Source organism: Arachis hypogaea, chromosome 16 (genome assembly GCF_003086295.3).
Source record: "Arachis hypogaea cultivar Tifrunner chromosome 16, arahy.Tifrunner.gnm2.J5K5, whole genome shotgun sequence".
Classification (NCBI taxonomy): domain Eukaryota; kingdom Viridiplantae; phylum Streptophyta; class Magnoliopsida; order Fabales; family Fabaceae; genus Arachis; species Arachis hypogaea.
The window spans coordinates 21,178,377-21,197,258 of record NC_092051.1 but is presented as its reverse complement, the minus strand read 5'-3'; the positions used below and the strand labels follow the sequence as shown (position 1 = coordinate 21,197,258).

The 18,882-nt window shown below is 36.0% G+C and overlaps 1 protein-coding gene across 1 annotated transcript; it reads right to left on the bottom strand.

Annotated features, from left to right (window-relative positions):
* Positions 1 to 14,287: 14,287 nt before the first annotated feature.
* On the bottom strand, positions 14,288 to 15,109 carry LOC112756832 (uncharacterized). Its single transcript, XM_025805447.1, has one exon. It carries the CDS (start codon positions 15,107 to 15,109, stop codon positions 14,288 to 14,290), a length of 822 nt encoding a protein of 273 aa, XP_025661232.1.
* Positions 15,110 to 18,882: the final 3,773 nt, after the last annotated feature.

Genomic DNA, 18,882 nt, shown 5'->3' with positions numbered 1-18,882 from the left:
CAATTATAATGTGAGTTATCAGTATTACTTGTGTTGTTATGATTGCTCCTACCTACCTGACTGTTCTTCTCTTGTTCTTCTTCCCTGAAGCTTGAGCATGTTATATGTTTGCTTGATTACAGACAAGTAGAAAGAGATGGTGTGGGCTTTTTGTGTGGGCAGATATTGGGCAGGATGAACCAGTTGAGAAACCAGAATCTTATGAAGATAATCATGAAGTGAAGATGAACTTTGATTGGAGGCTTGGGAGATTAGAAGAAGATGTCCGAAATAAAAAATTGGTTAACCAATTGTTGGTATTAGTTGTGTCTGTAAGAACCCGCGTTTTCACGTAAAACCGTTTTAATAAAATAATTTTAGTGCCCAGAATAGATTCAAAATTTAGAAGTTTTAATTTAAAAATATAAATGAGAAATTTGGTTTCAGTGAATTTTTCTGAGTTGGAAAATGTATTTCTTTCGAATAGTTTTTGTAAAAATGCATACTGACGAGTAAGGCAGCAGTACCGGCTCTGGTCTGTCCAACACTGCGTATTTTGGAAAATAATATTTGTAAAGTGATTTATTGTTTTGAAAGGAGGAAAATAATTTAGAATCGAAAACCGGACACTAATCTTAAAGGTTTTGGCCCAAAGTAGGCCAAACGAACCAAAAATGCTAACGGGTTGGACCAGGTCCAAACTGGGCACAAGGTCCAACATATATAAGTGAGTAAATGAGCCAAGGAAGCTCATTTCAGCACAAAGAGAGAGAGAGAGAGAGTTCAGTTAGAGTGAAGCGAGGAAGAAGAGAGAGTGCTCTTTTCACCTCCACCTTCCGGGAGCCATAACTTTTGATCCGGAGCTCCGATTGACGAGCCGTTTGTGGCCACGCGAAGCTCTCAACAAGCTCTTCCTTTATATCTAAAAAAATCTGGTAAGATTTATCTCTTCACACTCCGGTTTCGTGCCCTAGGTTCTGTTCATTTTTTGGTTTAGTTTTTGAGTAGATTTTGTGGTTTTGCTTGTTTAGGTGATCTCTAGTAGCGGGTAAATATTGAATTTTACCTCTAATCACGTTGGGTAAGGTAAGGCTTCACTAATTTCTTGTGTTTAGTTGTTTTATGTATCTTAGGTTTTGATTTTGGTGATATATGTGTTGTTAGTGTTAACCTTGGTGTTTGTTGGTGTTGGTTGAGACATTGGAGCAAGTTTGGTGGCTTCATTTTGATGTTTGGAATGTTTTGGGAATCGTCCAAGGTATATTTTAGTTTCTTTTATGTAATATGTAATGTTCATGGACACTTAGGCTAGTTGACCCTAAGATAGGATTGAATGTTGTAGGTGTATGAGTAATTGTATGTGAATTGATGTTAATTGTTGGTGTATGGAATTATTGTGGATGATGATGATTACTTATATTGATGAATAATGATACTTTTGAGAATTTAGATGATGAGTTAATGTGAAATATTTATGGTGGGTTGGAATAAAGGATATTGATGATTATGGTGTTTGATGACATATATTGATGATGATTTATGATTGTTGGTTATGGTGGTTGTTGAGTATTGTTGGGTATCATTGGTGTTGATGAGCTTTATGAGGGATAGGGTTTGATAATGATTGTTGGAATTTATGAGGATTTGTTTTGGTGGTCGAGGTTGTTGTTTATTGATTATGATTAGGAGTGTGGATTTATGATTTTGTAGGAAATTATGGATTTGGTAGTGAGATATGGTATAATGGTTGAGTAATTTAAGTGAAATTAAGGAAAATGATATGAAGAGGTAATGTGTTATGTGTGGTAGTGGTTTATGATGTTTGGGTAGGTTTTGATTTGGTTTTGAATGGAAGGTTGGTTAAAATTGAGGTTATGAGGTTTTAGGTAAAAGTGGAATTTTGATGAACTTTTCCTTATCATAACTTTTGCCTCGGTTTTCAAAATTTGTTGAATTTGGTTTATATTTAAAGATTATATGGAAACCCTTCGATTTGATATAAAGTTTGCAAAATTTGGAATTTTGTAGATAAAGTTATGATCATTCAAAATTGGTGTTAAAAATTTGAAATTTTGCAAAGTTGCAGAATTTCAAGATTTTCTGATATGTGCGCACACACAGCCTTGTGCGCACGCACAGGCAGAAAAGTGCATTCTGTTGGCAGCGCTAGCACAGCTTGAGCGCGCACACATCAATGAAGAATTACGACCTGTGCGAACGCACAGCCCTGTGCACACGCACAAGTCGGGAAGGGACGTCTTTTAGGGGCACTCGCACAGCTTGTGCGAGTGAACAGACTTTATAAATTTTAGTACCTGTGCGCACGCACACCCCTGTGTGTACGCACGCTTTCAAAATCTTGCTGGGCGTGCACGCACACCCCTGTGCAGACGCACATGCCCTGTTTCATAAATTTAAACTTTGTTTTCAACTATTTCAGCTTCCCGACAAGGTTGTAAGCTTCTATAACACCATTTTAAAGGTTTTGGGCCTACTTTTGAGTATGGGAATATGGGAAATAAGCTAAGGATTTTAGTTGATGTTTGTTTGGAAAATTTTAGAAAAACGGAGGCCTAGGTTTCTGGCGTACTGAAGGTGGTCCAATGGTAGGTGAAGAATGGTTGATGAATGAGATGAGAACTAAGGAACTGTTGAGTTTGGAAATGAAATGAGAATGAACAGTGGTTGAGAAGAGTCGAGGGCTTTGAATGAAGTGATGGATACATCTTATGCTAAAAATGTTTTTAAAAACCATTGTACTACTTTTATTGAGTTTTTGAGACGCTATGCGCCCGGAAAGGGGCTGAGGTTGGATCCCGCCTGTTCGAGGTAGCGGCGGCGGCGTAAGGGCGGTGGTTCGTCCCGCTTGCACTTAGATGTGAGGTCGGTGGCAATAGATCCCGCTCGCATCCCTTCGGATCCATAGAGCGTGCAGGCGCATGTACCTGGACAGTGATCCGAGCACTATATCTCGGGGTTCCCATATGAGGATTCCGAAGGGCGACGTCTCCATGGAGATGTGTCGGGTTGGTAGTTGAATCGAAAATGTGATATCACAGCCAATAGGGCAGACATTCATCATGTGCATCTTCTATATGCTTGCTTGCTTTGTTTACTTGAGTTTGCCTAATTGTATAACATGACTATCTGCTTCTTGAACTACTTGTTGTATATGAATATTATTTGTGTTTTACTTGTTTGTATTAATTGTGATTATCTGGTGCTGAGGAGGTTAGGTAGGCGGTGGCGATGGAATCGCACGGAGGTTAGGGTGGCGAGGGCTGTGGGGTACAGTGGTGTGACTAGTTTAGTTAGAATTCCCCCTAAGTTTAGATAACCCTGGTTTATGGTTTAAGTCCGTTATATATATTTATTTGTTTTGTTCTCAGCTTGAATATCTGTATGCGATGTGATGTTCTAGGATTGCCTTCGGCGCCCTGGAGCCTTACATCTTACATCATTGGGCACTATTACCATACTGAGAACCTCCGGTTCTCATTCCATACTTTGTTGTTGTTTTTCAGATGCAGGTCGTAATCTACTTTGGTGAGATTGCGGATATGGTGACAGAGCGGAGTATGGCTCTTCCTTAGTTTATTTACGTTTTTCTTTGTTATAATGGCTCTCACATCTTTTGTATATTTATCTTTATGGCCTTAGAGGGTTAATTGAGAGATAGGTCGTATAAGCTATTTTACTTCTAAATCTCTGTATCGTTCTATTTGTAACTAGTCGGCTTAAACTCCGCAAGCTGCGGCTAGTTCTCTATGATTATAATAATATTGTATCTATATATATGTTTTATTCTTTCATCTAAACCTTGAGTCTTGTGCGTTAGTTTCGTGTGAACGTTTCGCGCTTCTGAAGTTCTATTTTTGAGCTTACTCCTTCATCAGGCTTCTAGATCATATTATTTCCTTCTATATACATATATATATGTATAAGCCTTAGGACTGTCGTAATCTTAGATTAACCTTTGCTTTACGGATAGAGGTAAGGCTTAGGGTAATCGGGGTGTTACATTTAGTGGTATCAGAGCGGTTCGTCCTCGTGAGCCTAAGGGATGGACCGATTGTGCTTCGTTGCACACTCTGGGTCATTTTTCTTTCATGCTATTTAGGTTATCTACTTGATAATTCATAGCATGCTTGTTTGTGAGTGCCTTTTGGGAAAATTGAAGCACTAGACCTTTGGTATTGAGACTGATCACCTTGATATCGAATGTTTGGTGAAGAAAAGGAACCCTAATGGCAACTCTCGGACGAGGTCGATCACGTTAACGGAGAGGTAGTAAGGGTGACTAACCTAGCCTATGCGCGACGAGCTCATCATGTTCCAGAAAAGCCTATTCATGGAGTTTGCGGCATATCGACTGATGGGTGTGGCTTAACACTTGTGGCAACGGAAGTAACGGTTGACTCTTTTGCGGTTTTTACTTAAGATTTTCAATTTCTACACGGTATGGCTTGGATTCTTAAAAGGTTTTAAAGCTTAAAACGATTTTGAGAATTTGTTTGAAACTGTTGATAAGAGTTTGGAAAACTATTGGTTTGTTTTATTGGTAATGGGTTATCATGGACGAGATACGAGTAATAGGTAACACGATTCGTGGGTTTTGGGAACGTTAGAAACTATTTCTCGAGGTTACTCAGTTACGTGCTTTGGATTATGTTAGAATCATGTGACTTGTTCTTTCCTACCCTATCCTGAAGTTCTTGTGGTCTTTTCTTTTGGATAGTAGTTTGATTTCTCTAACCTTCTTCCTCTGTTCATATGCATTTTTATTTAATCCTAACTGCATATGTCTGCTTAAAATCCTTGGTGTATTTATCTTCTTTGTTTAAGCACTTCCTCTTGAGTCATGTATTCTTTGATATATATATATATATATATATTAACATGTTTTGATGTATTATATCTTTTTAAGCTCTTATTCCGAGTCCTTTGTAGACAAATTGTAATTTAGTTTCCTCTTATTTGACGATAAGTACAACCATTTTTCAAATCTTAACAAAATTGCTTTTGATTTGATATACATTTTTCCATATAAATTTTGAAAGTTTCTTTTACAGTTTAAAACTAATTGTTTCTAATACCTCGCCTGTCTCTTCACTGATTTATGGAAATATAATTACTTTAAATACAACTTGATTTTCTAACAACTTTATTATAGTTTTTTTTATTACAAATATCTTCATTTGATTATGTACTTAGGAATTCTTCAAAAGAAAGATTTTTGCCTCTTTTCCGTTGATTTTCATTTGGCGAACTTCACTTAATTTATTTTTATTTTTAATTTGACTTTGGTTTAGTACAACACATTGTCTATGCAATTGTTGTTCTTTTGAAACTTTCTTTTTGGAACAGACCAATTCCTTTTTAAACTTTTCACTTCTTGGAATGATATACTCGGTTCTGTTTTTGATTATTCTTTTACTGTTATGACCGTCACCACTAATCTTAGTTTTTCATCTCTTGTAAAATATCATACTCGTCCGAGTCAACTTGAAGTAATTTCTATCTAGTGTGTTGTTTGTCCTCTTAATTGTCCTTCCTTGGTCAATGGTTCCTTCTTAAAAATTCACTGTTGATTGATTTGTCCTTCCTTACGAGTTTTGTATTCTTTTGGACCAATGAAAAACTTGTTTGATGTCCCATACTTCATGGATCTTGTTTGAACTCCTTTGATTTAAGATCCTTTATTGTTTGGTCTGATTTCTTTTAATCCCATCTTAATATTCTTGAATGTTCTTATGTGATGGCAATTTCAAGTGTATTCTTAGGATTTCGCTGTGGACTTTTGAAACAAGTTTTGGATTCTCTTAAGAAATCTAAATCGATTCTTCTCGCTTAAATTGCATCCATAGTTATTCTTTAAATTGACAAAGTTGTTTTAAAGTTGGCATGCACTGTTTTAAATGAAGTTTTGAAACCAACTGATAAGCAAATTTTTACCTTGGAGTTTCCTTTTCTAAATAGAGTTTAACTAGTTCCATATTTGTTATAAAACTTATACACTCTTGTTTGAATATAAGCTTTGGGAATTCTTGGACAAACCTTTGATTTCTTACAACCTTGCCGTGATTTCAGTGTATACCTTATTTGATTGAGTAACTAAATGTCTTTCAGAATTTTCAACATTGTGTGGCCTTAACTCAATTGATTCTCATTTTCTAAACCTCACCTATTTTGTCTTTTACTTGGAAACTATTTAGACAAAATGTAATTTAGTTTTCTTTTAACCACATTGCAGTTTTGGTGTATGTTTCTGTCACCCTTTTTGTGAAATGCGAGTTACATACTTTTCTTTTAGCACATGAGGTGATCCTCTTTCAGTTTTTCATTCTTTATATTCAAATGTATTTGGTGTACATAATCATAAATTTTTAAACCTTGAGAGTGTCATCACTAGCTTCAGATAACCTTCTTCTATAATTTTATACTTGTTAACTCAGCTTGATTAGTTCCAAACTACTGCCTTGCTTATCCTTTTTGTGTTCCTATCAGTTATCTCTGATTCGGGAAGTTATCCTTGAGTATGTTAAACTGAATTTCTTCCAATACTCTTCATGGATTGTACATCCTCGTTTACTTGTAAATTTAGCAGTTCTTTCAAAACTCTTGCGGAGATTATCCGTGTTGCTTGCCCTTCTTATTTCAAAGTCTTTTATCCTTCTGAATAAACTTGAGAATAGTTGTAATGTCACGTGCGATCTTTAGGAACAGTAATGCAAAGCTTTATTTCTTTAGAATGTGGTTTGTGGTTATGGAAGGGAAGGTATACACGGCTGCTTTTGCGGTTTTTAAATTATGGTTTTTGATTTCTAACTAGTATGGCATTGAACCATGTTGGAAAAGTTTTATGGTTTAAAATGATTTTCAAATTTGGTTTGAAACTTTCGGTTTAAATGTTTTTCTTTTGAAATTAAATCGAAACTCTTGGTCTGAATAATATGGTTTACAAAAAAAGTGAGTTTTACGATTTTCCTGATTTGTGATTTTGGTTTATAATTTATCTTATCAAAACGGAATTCGAATTGAAAGGTTTTGATTTAAGAATAAATGAATTTTTGAGCCTTTTGAAAAAGCTTTCATAATAAATTGGTTTAGATTGGGCTTGTTTTCACAGCTTTGCGAAATGCAGTCCTTGGTTTTGAGACTACGTCGGAAATTCTTGGTTTGGAGGATATTGTTTAAAAAGAAAAGTGAGTCCTCCGATTATGTTCATTTGTGAATTTGGTTTCCAAATTATCTTATCGAAAGGAAGTCAAACTGAAAAGTTTTTATTTAAGAAAACCATGATTTCAAATAGATGACTTTCGAGTAAACAATTTTTGGCTCTTTTGAAAAAGTTTTAACAATGAACTCATTTACATGGAACTTGATTTAAAGGTTTTAAAAAGTATTACAAAATTGGTAATTGTTTTAAGAAAAATTTTGGATGCGTAATGACGATAATCAGAGTGACACAGCGGAAGGCGTAAGGGAACGTCGACACGGTAGGATGATGGCAAACGAGGTGCCTTGGCAACTTGTTGGATTAGCAACGTTGAAAGTAGGATTCTTCGTGGGGAATATATATATATATATATATCCCATCGTGTGATTCGGATTTTCGAGGGCGAAAATCTTTTTAAGGAGGGGAGGATGTAAGAACCCGCGTTTTCACATAAAACCATTTTAATAAAATAATTTTAGTGCCCAGAATAGATTCAAAATTTAGAAGTTTTAATTTAAAAATATAAATGAGAAATTTTGTTTCAGTGAATTTTTCTGAGTTGGAAAATGTATTTCTTTCGAACAGTTTTTGTAAAAATGCATACTGGCGATTAAGCCAGCAGTACCGGCTCTGGTCTATCCAGTACTACGTATTTTGGAAAAATAATATTTGGAAAGTGATTTATTGTCTTGAAAGGAGGAAAATAATTTAGAATCGAAAACCAAACACTAATCTTAAAGGTTTTGGCCCAAAATGGGCCAAACGGATCAAAAATGCTAACGGGTTGGACCAGACCCAAACTGGGCCCAAGGTCCAACATATATAAGTGAGTAAATGAGCCAAGGAAGCTCATTTCAGCACAAAGAGAGAGAGAGAGTTCGGTTAGAGTGAAGAGAGAGTGCTCTTTTCACCTCCGCCTTCCGGGAGCTATAACTTTTGATCCGGAGCTCCGATTGACGAACCGTTTGCGGCCACGCGAAGCTCTTGACGAGCTCTTCCTTTATATCTAAAAAAATCTGGTAATACTTCTCTCTTCACGCTCCAGTTTCGTGCCCTAGGTTCTGTTCATTTTTGGGTTTAGTTTTTGAGTAGATTTTGTGGTTTTGCTTGTTTAGGTGATCTCTAGTAGCGAGTAAATGTTGAATTTTACCCCTAATCACGTTGGGTAAGGTAAGACTTCACTAAACCCTTGTGTTTAGTTGTTTTATGCATCTTATGTTTTGATTTTAGTGATATATGTGTTGTTAGTGTGAGCCTTGGTGTTTGTTGGTGTTGGTTGAGGCATTGGAGCAAGCTTGGTGGCTTCGTTTTGATATTTGGAACATTTTGGGAATTGACCAAGGTATGGTTTCGATTTTCTTTATGTAATATGTAATGTTCATGGACACTTAGGCTAGTAGACCCTAAGATAGGATTGAATATTGTGGGCAGGGACGGACTTAAAGGGGGGCGAGTAGTGGCCTCGACCCCCCCCCCCCCAAAATTTTTAGAAATTATATTTATATATGAGATATGTATTTAAAAATATAAAAAATATTATATAATTTAGTATTTTTATATGTCTTATTTTTTATTATGTGATAAATTTATGTCTTAATTATTTAATTCACTAATATTTTTTGCTTAACTAATTTAATATCATATCCTCAAATTTTTGTAACTTTCAAATTAGTTTTATATAATAATTTCTATATTTATTTAAAAAAATCATTTATTTATTTTATATTAACATATTTAAAATTTATATTATTATATTAATAATAACTTACGTATTTATATTTTGGTAATCACATGATGTACTTTAGATATTTTTTTCTTATAAAAAATACTTATTTTTCTTCTAAATTTACGTTGTTGAAAGAAAAACTTTTATAAAAATATTTTATATCTTGTATTCTATAAAGGTATTGTATCTTTCAAATAATTAATAATTTATCATTTATTTTCAAATTTTAAAAAATTTTTGAAAGAATTAATTTTAATTAATAAGATATGTAATCATTTTTAACTAAACACGCTATAAATTATTGGTACTTTATAATTTTATAATGTACTATTGATATTGTTATATTTTTTTTATGTAACTATCATATTAAAAATAAAATTTTTAAAAAATTAACTCTAATAACTATATGTTAATTATTTTTATGAATGAAAAAAATTTATCTAAAATTCGGCCCCTCCATACTAAACTTTCTGGATCCGTCCCTGATTGTGGGTGTATGAGTAATTATATGTGAATTAATGTTAATTGTTGGTGTATAGAATTATTGTGGATGATGATGATTACTTATATTGATGAATAATGAGACTTTTGAGAATTTAGATGATGAGTTAATGTGAAATATTTATGGTGGATTGAAATAAAGGATATTGATGATTATGGTGTTTAATGACATATATTGATGATGATTTATGATTGTTGGTTATGGTGGTTGTTGAGTATTGTTGGGTATCATTGGTGTTGATGTGCTTTATGAGGGATAGGGTTTGATCATGATTGTTGGAATTTATGAGGATTTGTTTTGGTGGTCGAGGTTGTTGTTTATTGATTATGATTATGAGTGTGAATTTATGATTTTGTAGAAAATTATGGATTTGGTAGTGAGATATGGTATAATAGTTGAGTAATTTAAGTGAAATTAAGGAGAACGATATGAAGAGGTAATGTGTTATGTGTGGTAGTAGTTTATGATGTTTGGGTAGGTTTTGATTTGGTTTTGAAGGGAAGGTTGGTTAAAATTGAGGTTATGAGGTTTTAGGTAAAAGTGGAATTTTGATGAACTTTGCTTGATCATAACTTTGGCCTTGGTTTTCAAAATTTGTTGAATTTGGTTTATATTTAAAGATTATTGGAAACCCTTCGATTTGATATAAAGTTTGCAAAATTTGGAATTTTGTAGAGGAAGTTATGATCATTCAAAATTGGTGTTAAAAATCTGAAATTTTGCAAAGTTGCAGAATTTCAGGATTTTCTGATATGTGCGCACGCACACCCTGTGAGAATTTTGACCTGTGCGGACGCACACACACTTGTGCGCACGCATAGGCAGGGAAGTGCATTCTGTTGGCAGCGCTAGCATAGCTTGAGCGCGCGCACATCAATGAAGAATTACGACCTATGCGGACGCACAGCCGTGTGCGCACGCACAAGTCGGGAAGGGACGTCTGTTAGGGGCGCTCGCACGGCTTGTGCGAGTGAACAGACTTTATAAATTTTAGTACCTGTGCGCACGCACACCCCTGTGTGTACGCACACTTTCAAAATCTTCCTGGGCGTGCGCACGCACACCCCTGTGCAGACGCACACGCCCTGTTTCATAAATTTAAACTTTGTTTTCAACTATTTCACCTTCTCGACAAGGTTGTAAGCTTCTATAACACCATTTTAAAGGTTTTGGGCCTACTTTTGAGTATGGGAATATGGGAAATAAGCTAAGGGTTTTAGTTGATGTTTGTTTGGAAAAGTTTAGAAAAACGGAGGCCTAGGTTTCTGGCGTACTGAAGGTGGTCCAATGGTAGGTGAAGAATGGTTGATGAATGAGATGAGAACTAAGGAACTGTTGAGTTCAGAAATGAAATGAGAATGAATAGTGGTTGTGAAGAGTCGAGGGCTCTGAATGAAGTGATGGATCCATCTTATGCTAAAAATGTTTTTAAAAACCACTGTACTACTTTTATTGAGATTTTGAGACGCTATGCGCCCGGGCAGGGGTTGAGGTTGGATCCCGCCTGTTCGAGGTAGCTGCGGCGGCATAAGGGTGGTGGTTCGTCCTGCTTGCGCTTAAATGTGAGGTCGGTGGCAATAGGTCCCGCTCGCATCCCTTCGAATCCATAGAGCGTGCAGGCACATGTACCTGGACAGTGATCTGAGCATTATATCTCGGGGGTTCCCATATGAGGATTCCGAAGGGCGTCGTCTCCATGGAAATGTGTCGGGTTGGCAGTTGAATCGACAATGTGATATCACAGCCAATAGGGCAGACATTCATCATGTGCATCTTATATATGCTTGCTTGCTTTGTTTACTTGAGTTTGCTTAATTGTATAACATGCCTATCTGCTTCTTGAACTACTTGTTGTATATGAATATTACTTGTGTTTTACTTGTTTGTATTAATTGTGATTATCTGGTGCTGAGGAGGTTAGGTAGGCGGTGGCGATGGGATCGCACGGAGGTTAGGGTGGCGAGGGCTGTGGGATACAGCGGTGTGACTAGTTTAGTTAGAATTCCCCCTAAGTTTAGATAACCCTGGTTTATGGTTTAAGTTTGTTATATATATTTATTTGTTTTGTTCTCAGCTTGAATATCTGTATGTGATGTGATGTTCTAGGATTGTCTTCGGCGTCCCGGAGCCTTACATCTTACATCATTGGGCACTATTACCATACTGAGAACCTCCGGTTCTCATTCCATACTTTGTTGTTATTTTTCAGATGCAGGTCGTAATCTACTTCGATGAGATTGCGGATATGGTGAGAGAGCGGAGTATGGTTCTTCCTTGGTTTATTTACGTTTTTCTTTGTTATAGTGGCTCTCACATCTTTTGTATATTTATCTTTATGGCCTTAGAGGCTTAATTGAGAGATAGGTCGTATAAGCTATTTTACTTCTAAATCTCTGTATCGTTCTATTTGTAACTAGTCGGCTTAAACTCCGCAAGCTGCGGCTAGTTCTCTATGATTATAATAATATTGTATATATATATATATATATTTTATTCTTTCATCTAAACCTTGAGTCTTGTGCGTTAGTTTCGTGTGAACGTTTCGCGCTTTTGAAATTCTATTTTTGAGCTTACTCCTTCATCAGGATTCTAGATCATATTATTTCCTTCTATATACATATATATGTATAAGTCTTAGGACTGCCGTAATCTCTTATTAACCTTTGCTTTACGGCTAGAGGTAAGGTTTAGGGTAATCGGAGTGTTACAATGTCTGTATTGATTGTGTTAATTGTTATCATGTATTGTAAAGCCTGAGTTAAAAGAGTTGGTGGTGTGTACCCTGTATTCATTGAATGAACAATATGTAAAAAAATGATAAAATGTACCCTGCATGAGATTCACTGGGACAGAAGTTGCTAGTGGAGAGGATCTTCTCCTTGGTGATAATTTTGAAGGCCTTTTTATTCCATGATCCTAGATAGAAAAAATTTACATTACACATAAATGATGATTCACTTGAATCACAAAAAATTTAAGAAATGTAAATAGGTAGTTACCTTATGAGAATCTTCTACATCAGAAGCAGTTAGCTGAGATATATCTATCTCTACAGGTTGTGCATTAGAAGTGGCTGGTGCAATCTCAGTAGACTGCACAAGAGGATTGTCTTCTCCATCACGTTGGTCACCATCATCTTGAGGCTGCTGAAGTTGTTGCTCAGATGCAGGCGCACCTCCTTCATTTTTCTTCTTCTTATCAGCCTCGGCAGCAGCAGCATCACAAGCTCTCTTCTTCTTACAACCTCTCTTTGTATGTCCTTTATCACCACAGAAACTGCAAGTAAAGGGGCCCAACTGCCTCTTTAGATGAACATTATCTCCATTGTTACTCTGAGGCTTGGGATCAGCTTTAGACTTTTTAGATCCTCCACCACCCTTCTCATCAGTATCCATCTGTCTTTTCATCTGTAGTTTTCCAGGTTTCCTCTTTATTTTTGGTGCATGTGGCCTGTTACATTCTTCTGTATGCTCCCATAATGTTTGTCTAGGAATTGGATTAATATGATGATTATACGTTTCCTTGTATGACTCCATTGTTAGCAAGCGGTGACAAAAGTCTTCTGGTAGATTGTTAACCCGAGACAGTGCAGCACATGCATGCACACAAGGAATACCTGCATACAAACAACAGCCACAACAACCATGGGTTTTAGTCATATACCATTAATCAGATTATTACTATAGCACAAAAACAATTATTATAGCAATGCAAATAACCTGTAAGCATCCAAAATTGGCAAGTACATAGTCTTTTTCCTAAGTCCACCACATGATTAGTTGGGTGTCCATGCACCTCAAACTTTTTGTATCTGTTGTCCCCTGTCCAAATAGGCTTCCAATTCTTAGATTCTTTTCTAACTTTCTCCAGTCGACTCTTTATAACCGGTGTGAGCACTCCAGTGTGATTGTTTAGTTTCACCTTGTTCTTGGCTATGGTTCGCATTACAAACATTCGAACCTCCTCCAACAATGTTATAATGGGCTTGGCTCTTGCATCCTTGATCTTTGTATTGAACACCTCGCATGCATTGTTACAAATGCTATCCAACTTCGGCCTATGGCTGAATGTGCTTCTAGTCCATGCATCTCTTTGCCATTTATCTAAATATGCACATGCATCTTCATTCAGTCTTTTTATCTTGTCCATTTCATCCCTGAACTCTTGATGAGTCATTGCCTTTGCACATTCCCACAAAAGCCCCCTTAGTTGTAAATCCTTCTAACTCTTGTTAAAATTTCTCCACAAATGCCAGACGCAAAAACGATAGTGCACGTTGCGCATCACCTCTTGCACTGTTGATATTAGTCCCTGCCAGTCATGGTCATTTAATAACACATAGTGTATTAGTCCCTGCCAATCATGGTCGATCACCATAACAGTCCCTAACGTAAACTCACCCTCCCCATAATATTCCTTCACATTTAACATGAGTACACATAATAGTCCCTGACATTTAAGTCGATAGCCCATAGTAACAATGTACAATGGTAAAACAACACAGATAGTAACAATCACATGTTAACAGTGACAATAGGCGCACTAGACCATGCCAATCAACATTTCAGTCAAATAAATTTCAAACAGTTCAACAATTCAGTCAAATAACTTGCAAACTAAATGAAACCTTTCTGCACTAATATAGCATACATACTAACAAATGATAAAATCAACATTTCAGCCAAATAAATTGTATTAGTTCATTCACAACATAATTGTCATAACAACAATAACAGTTAATTAATAATAGGATTAATATTTGTCGAATATGCATGGTTACCTTTTGCATATCGGATATAAAGCACCAGCCATTTTCTTTGTAATGTCCCAAGTCTAGATGCAATAATTCAAGAAACCACTTCTAGTTCTCCCTATTCTCTATCTCCACAATTGCCCACGCAATGACGTAGATATGATGGTTCGCATCCTGTCCAACTGCTGACAGAATTTGTCCACCAAATTGAGTCTTCAGGAATGCTCCATCTAATCCAATCAAAGGACGGTAGCCAGCTTTGAACCCATTTTTACAACCACTTAAGCACACATACATTCTCTCAAAAATAACTTCTCCATTTGGTTGAGGTTTGGTACATATTTGCACTATTGAACCGGGATTGGTTTTTAGCAAAGTCAAGCCATAGTCCCTCACCATCTTATATTGTTCCTTTTCATCACCATACACTACACTTCTAGCATCCATCAAAGCCCTCGAGATTGAATTTTTGTTTAGTGTCAAATCAAAACGTGTTCTGAAATAGGTTGTAGCTTCGCAGTGTCTGAAGTTGGGATATTTTCTAATCTTCTTCACAAGCTTGCTGCAGACCCAATTCCTATTAGCAGCCCTATTTCTGTCTTCCCTGGGACATGTGTGGTTGTTATTAAAGGTTTTGATCTGCCAACAAGTGTCTTTATGGTCCCTTGATGCATAAATCACCCAAGGGCACTCCTTAACCTTACAAACTGCCATGCACCTTATATTATCGTTCTTCGCCAGGCGTATGCGCCTACCCTCTTGAATTGTATACTCCCTAACAGCTTCTCTAAAGTCCCACTTTGTGCCAAATTTTATACCCACCTCAAGATGAAATTCACCAAATCTTGCACTCTCCCTAAACACTGGACATGCGTCATCAGAATCGTTGTCTTCTTCTAGTTCATCTTCCGAATTTGGAGGAGTCTTCATCTCCTATGAGTGCCATGAATTGGCACCATCCGAGTCAGCTCCAGGATCTAGACCATATTCTACACCTTCAGCAAAATTACCAATAAAACCAAGATCCACTTCTTCATCACTAACTTCTTGCACAAATGCATCATCCTCGACCAAAATCTTCTCCTTTTCTTTAGCTAGAGGACCAACATTTCTCAATATCTTCTCATTCTTGTTCTTGTTCACCCTACTCCTACTCCCATTGTTGACATTCTTCACCCCAGTATCTGAATTAGAAGAGCTGTCTTCATCAAGATTTGGCTTAAAAAGGCTATCTTCTGCGCTCTCATAAGAGTCAGAAGGCACCTCGAAAGGAATCTCATTATTAAAAACTAGGCTTTGGAATCCTCTGGCAGTAGACCTTGTACAAGGTCTCCTAGATATACTATTTTTTTTGGGTTGCTTGGACTTGTTGGTTTTATCTGTTTTGGTGTTTTGGGTAGTCTTGATGGGCTTTGTGGGCCGGATGCTACCAGTGGGTTTGTTTGGCTTGACTCTACTGACTTTGTTAATGGATTTTTTGGTCTGATTTTGATTGTATGAAACTGTTGATGGTGATTGTGTACCTTTAGTGTTTGAGGCAACTTTGGTGTTTGGGGGTAATGGTTGTGTTAATCTTGGAGAATTCTTTTTCTGTTGTGTATTTCCCTCCAAAACCTTTGGCAGTGATGCTCTATGCTCGAAATATACATCAATAACTCCGTTATTGATCTTAGCACACTTCACCATCTCTCTTATCTCCTTATCATTATTCAAGCTTCTTAGTCCGTTCTCCAAACCTTTCCCAGGAACTTGCCACCAGCATTGCTTTATCTCATCATAACCAAGCTTTTTATGGTAGTTCCTTAGATAGAATACATCTAACGTATCCACATCTAGGTCACCTAAACAAGCCTTATTATCCGGATAATATACCATTGTTCCTTCTTGATCTTCTTTGAAATCACCCCCGTAATGAAACATAATATCCAACATCTCTTCCATCTGAAAAAAAAAATTCAAAACCCATTACTTGACAATCACTATAAACACAAATAGATTTTTCTGTCCTATTTACACTAACTATTCAATAAAAAAATAAAAAGAATAATATATGTACACAAACAGATTTTAGTGTCTTATTCACATAATTATTTGCAGTATATAGTCACTTTATTTAGTACAAGACATATACAATATTGACTCCTAGACACGAAATTTTTAATTGAACATGTATGTTTCAAGTTCCATAACATCACATCTTCTACAAACTTAATAAAGAGTATACTTTTGTGATAACATGTTGCTGTTTATTTCCAATCTTCTAATAAAATTAAAATGGCTTAAGTAAAATAGATCTTTTAAATATTCTCATCATTATACATAAGAAATGAATTAGACAAATTGTATATTATACAAGACAACTGCAGCAGAAGTATTTATAGTATTGTCTACATTACAAGTCATTACAGTATTCACTCATATAACAGACATCAACAGATAAGAGTTTTATCAAACAGAACACTCATGACCATGAAACAGAGCATTATTTTCAAACACAGCATGACCATAATCAAATAGAGCATCTCATGAAACCTCAACCTAATCAAACCATAGAACCATAGTAACAGAAAAAAAAAACCATAATTCCAACCACACTCACAACACAAGCATATACAAAAACCATCATGCAATGCAAAAAAAGAATAAAAAAAATTTACCTTTACAAATGGCAGAACCTCTTGTTTCTGATGCAGGAGGAAACCAACGATGAAGTGTAACTTGATTTTGATGTCTTCTGAGTGCAAGAATTTCAACCTCACCAATGGAATCCTAAGGAAGTAACAGAGCATTATTTTCAAATAGAGCATGACCATAATCAAACAGAGCATCTCATGAAACCCCAACCTAATCAAATCCTAGAACTATAGTAACAGAAAAAGAAACCATAATTCCAACTACACTCACAACACAAGCATATACAAAAACCATCATGCATTGCAAAAAAAGAATAAAAAAAATTTACCTTTACAAATGGCAGAACCTCTTGTTTCTGATGCAGGAGGAAACAAACGATGAAGTAAAACTTGACTTTGATGTCTTCTGAGTGTAAGAATTTCAACCTCACCAATGGAACCCTAAGGTAGTGGCATTCATGAAGAGAGGAGGAACAAGAAGAAGAAAAGAAGAAGACAGAGGGTGGAAGTGGAGAAGACAAGTGAAGGGAAGGTGTGTTTTTTATCAAGCCCGTTTCATATTTTATTTCGGGTCAAACGACGACATTTTTACCAAATTGGGGCACCAACCCAAAACGCCAACATTTTGGCTCTCCAACGTGGCAACTTCGTGACACATCAGATCGTCGGTCATGACTCATCACCGAAAAATTGTCCAGGGACTATTATGGTGCCCGGAGCCGTATCTGGAGGATTACAATGATGCAATTGGGATCTCAGGGACCATATCGGGTAACGACCCGAATCTCAAGGACTATTATGGGGATTTACTCGCGCCTACGCATATTTATCTCTTCCAGTCTTCCTCCTCTGTGTTCATCCCAAATCTATTTTTGCTTCCTCCTTCTGCTTCTTGCGTTATCAGTGCCACTTCTTCATCTCTTCTTCGTTGTAATTCATGGTTCTCTAGATTTGCAGTCTCTCACTCTGAAGCCTTTTTGAAAAAAAAAAAACACGACGTTTATGGGATCACTACTTTGTGCGTTCTAAATTTTTTTTGGAGGAGGTCCCAATCAACATCAATGACAGAGAAAAAATCGACGGAATATATTCTTGTTATTTTTGTTTTTGGGTGAAGATTTTATTCTTTTTTTTTGAAAACCAGCTGGGTCCCAGTTTAGTCCGACCGATCGATTCTCGTTCTCTTTGTCAGTTTGATGGCGGGTTCTCTACTGGCAGTTTTACGCTGTAAATCGAATCACAAAAGTGGACAATTCTCAGTCGGATAGGTTCGACCGTTCGGTCTGATCCGATTTTTAAAACCATGAACAATAATCTTTATAATAAAGTGAAAACAGAGCAAGGAAGAGCGAGATTCTTGTTGCCTCCATTTATCACTGCGGCATTTTGTTGTGTTATCTGTAGGCAGTTTAAAGGAGGTTGTTGATGCTCCAAATGTCATGAATATGATTAAAGATACTAAGGCAGCACAAGAGGTACTATGATAACCAAATTATTGAACATAATACACTTATCCATTTGGCAATGCTCAACGATTTTCAAATATTGTTTATTTTATAATATGTTGAGACTGGAACTAAACTATTTGCTTTCTCTTTTTCTTGATTTTTATGACATGCTTTCAAATGTCAGGTTTCATTCTTGAGAGATTGTTTTCTTTTGTTGTCTTGTTCATGATATGATTAGAATGTTAAATTTTTTATATAAAAATTCTCTTGCTCCTAATAACTTTAGTATTAATTCTTTTTAAACATCTATAGGGTGAGATACTACAGATTTTGGTAAATTATATGATCTACATATAATTTCTATTTGCTCATAGCAATGTTATGTACTTGCATCATAAATTGCTGTAACGATTATGGGATTGTTGACAATGAAATTTTTAATGGATATGAATTGGTGTTTGATTTGACTATTGCATTGGCTTAATTTATGATAATGTATGGTTGATGTTGTGGAGATAAATTAGTTAATTGTTAGTATTTAAAAAGTTAAAATTTAAGTTTACCAGCAAATTTACTATCGGTTAAATTCGTCGGTAGTTATTAATTTAATTATTAGTAAATA

What these genes read in the sequence shown, in the direction of transcription:
- LOC112756832 (XM_025805447.1), bottom strand. Translation starts at nt 15,109, where the DNA reads ATGAAGACTCCTCCAAATTCGGAAGATGAACTAGAAGAAGACAACGAT.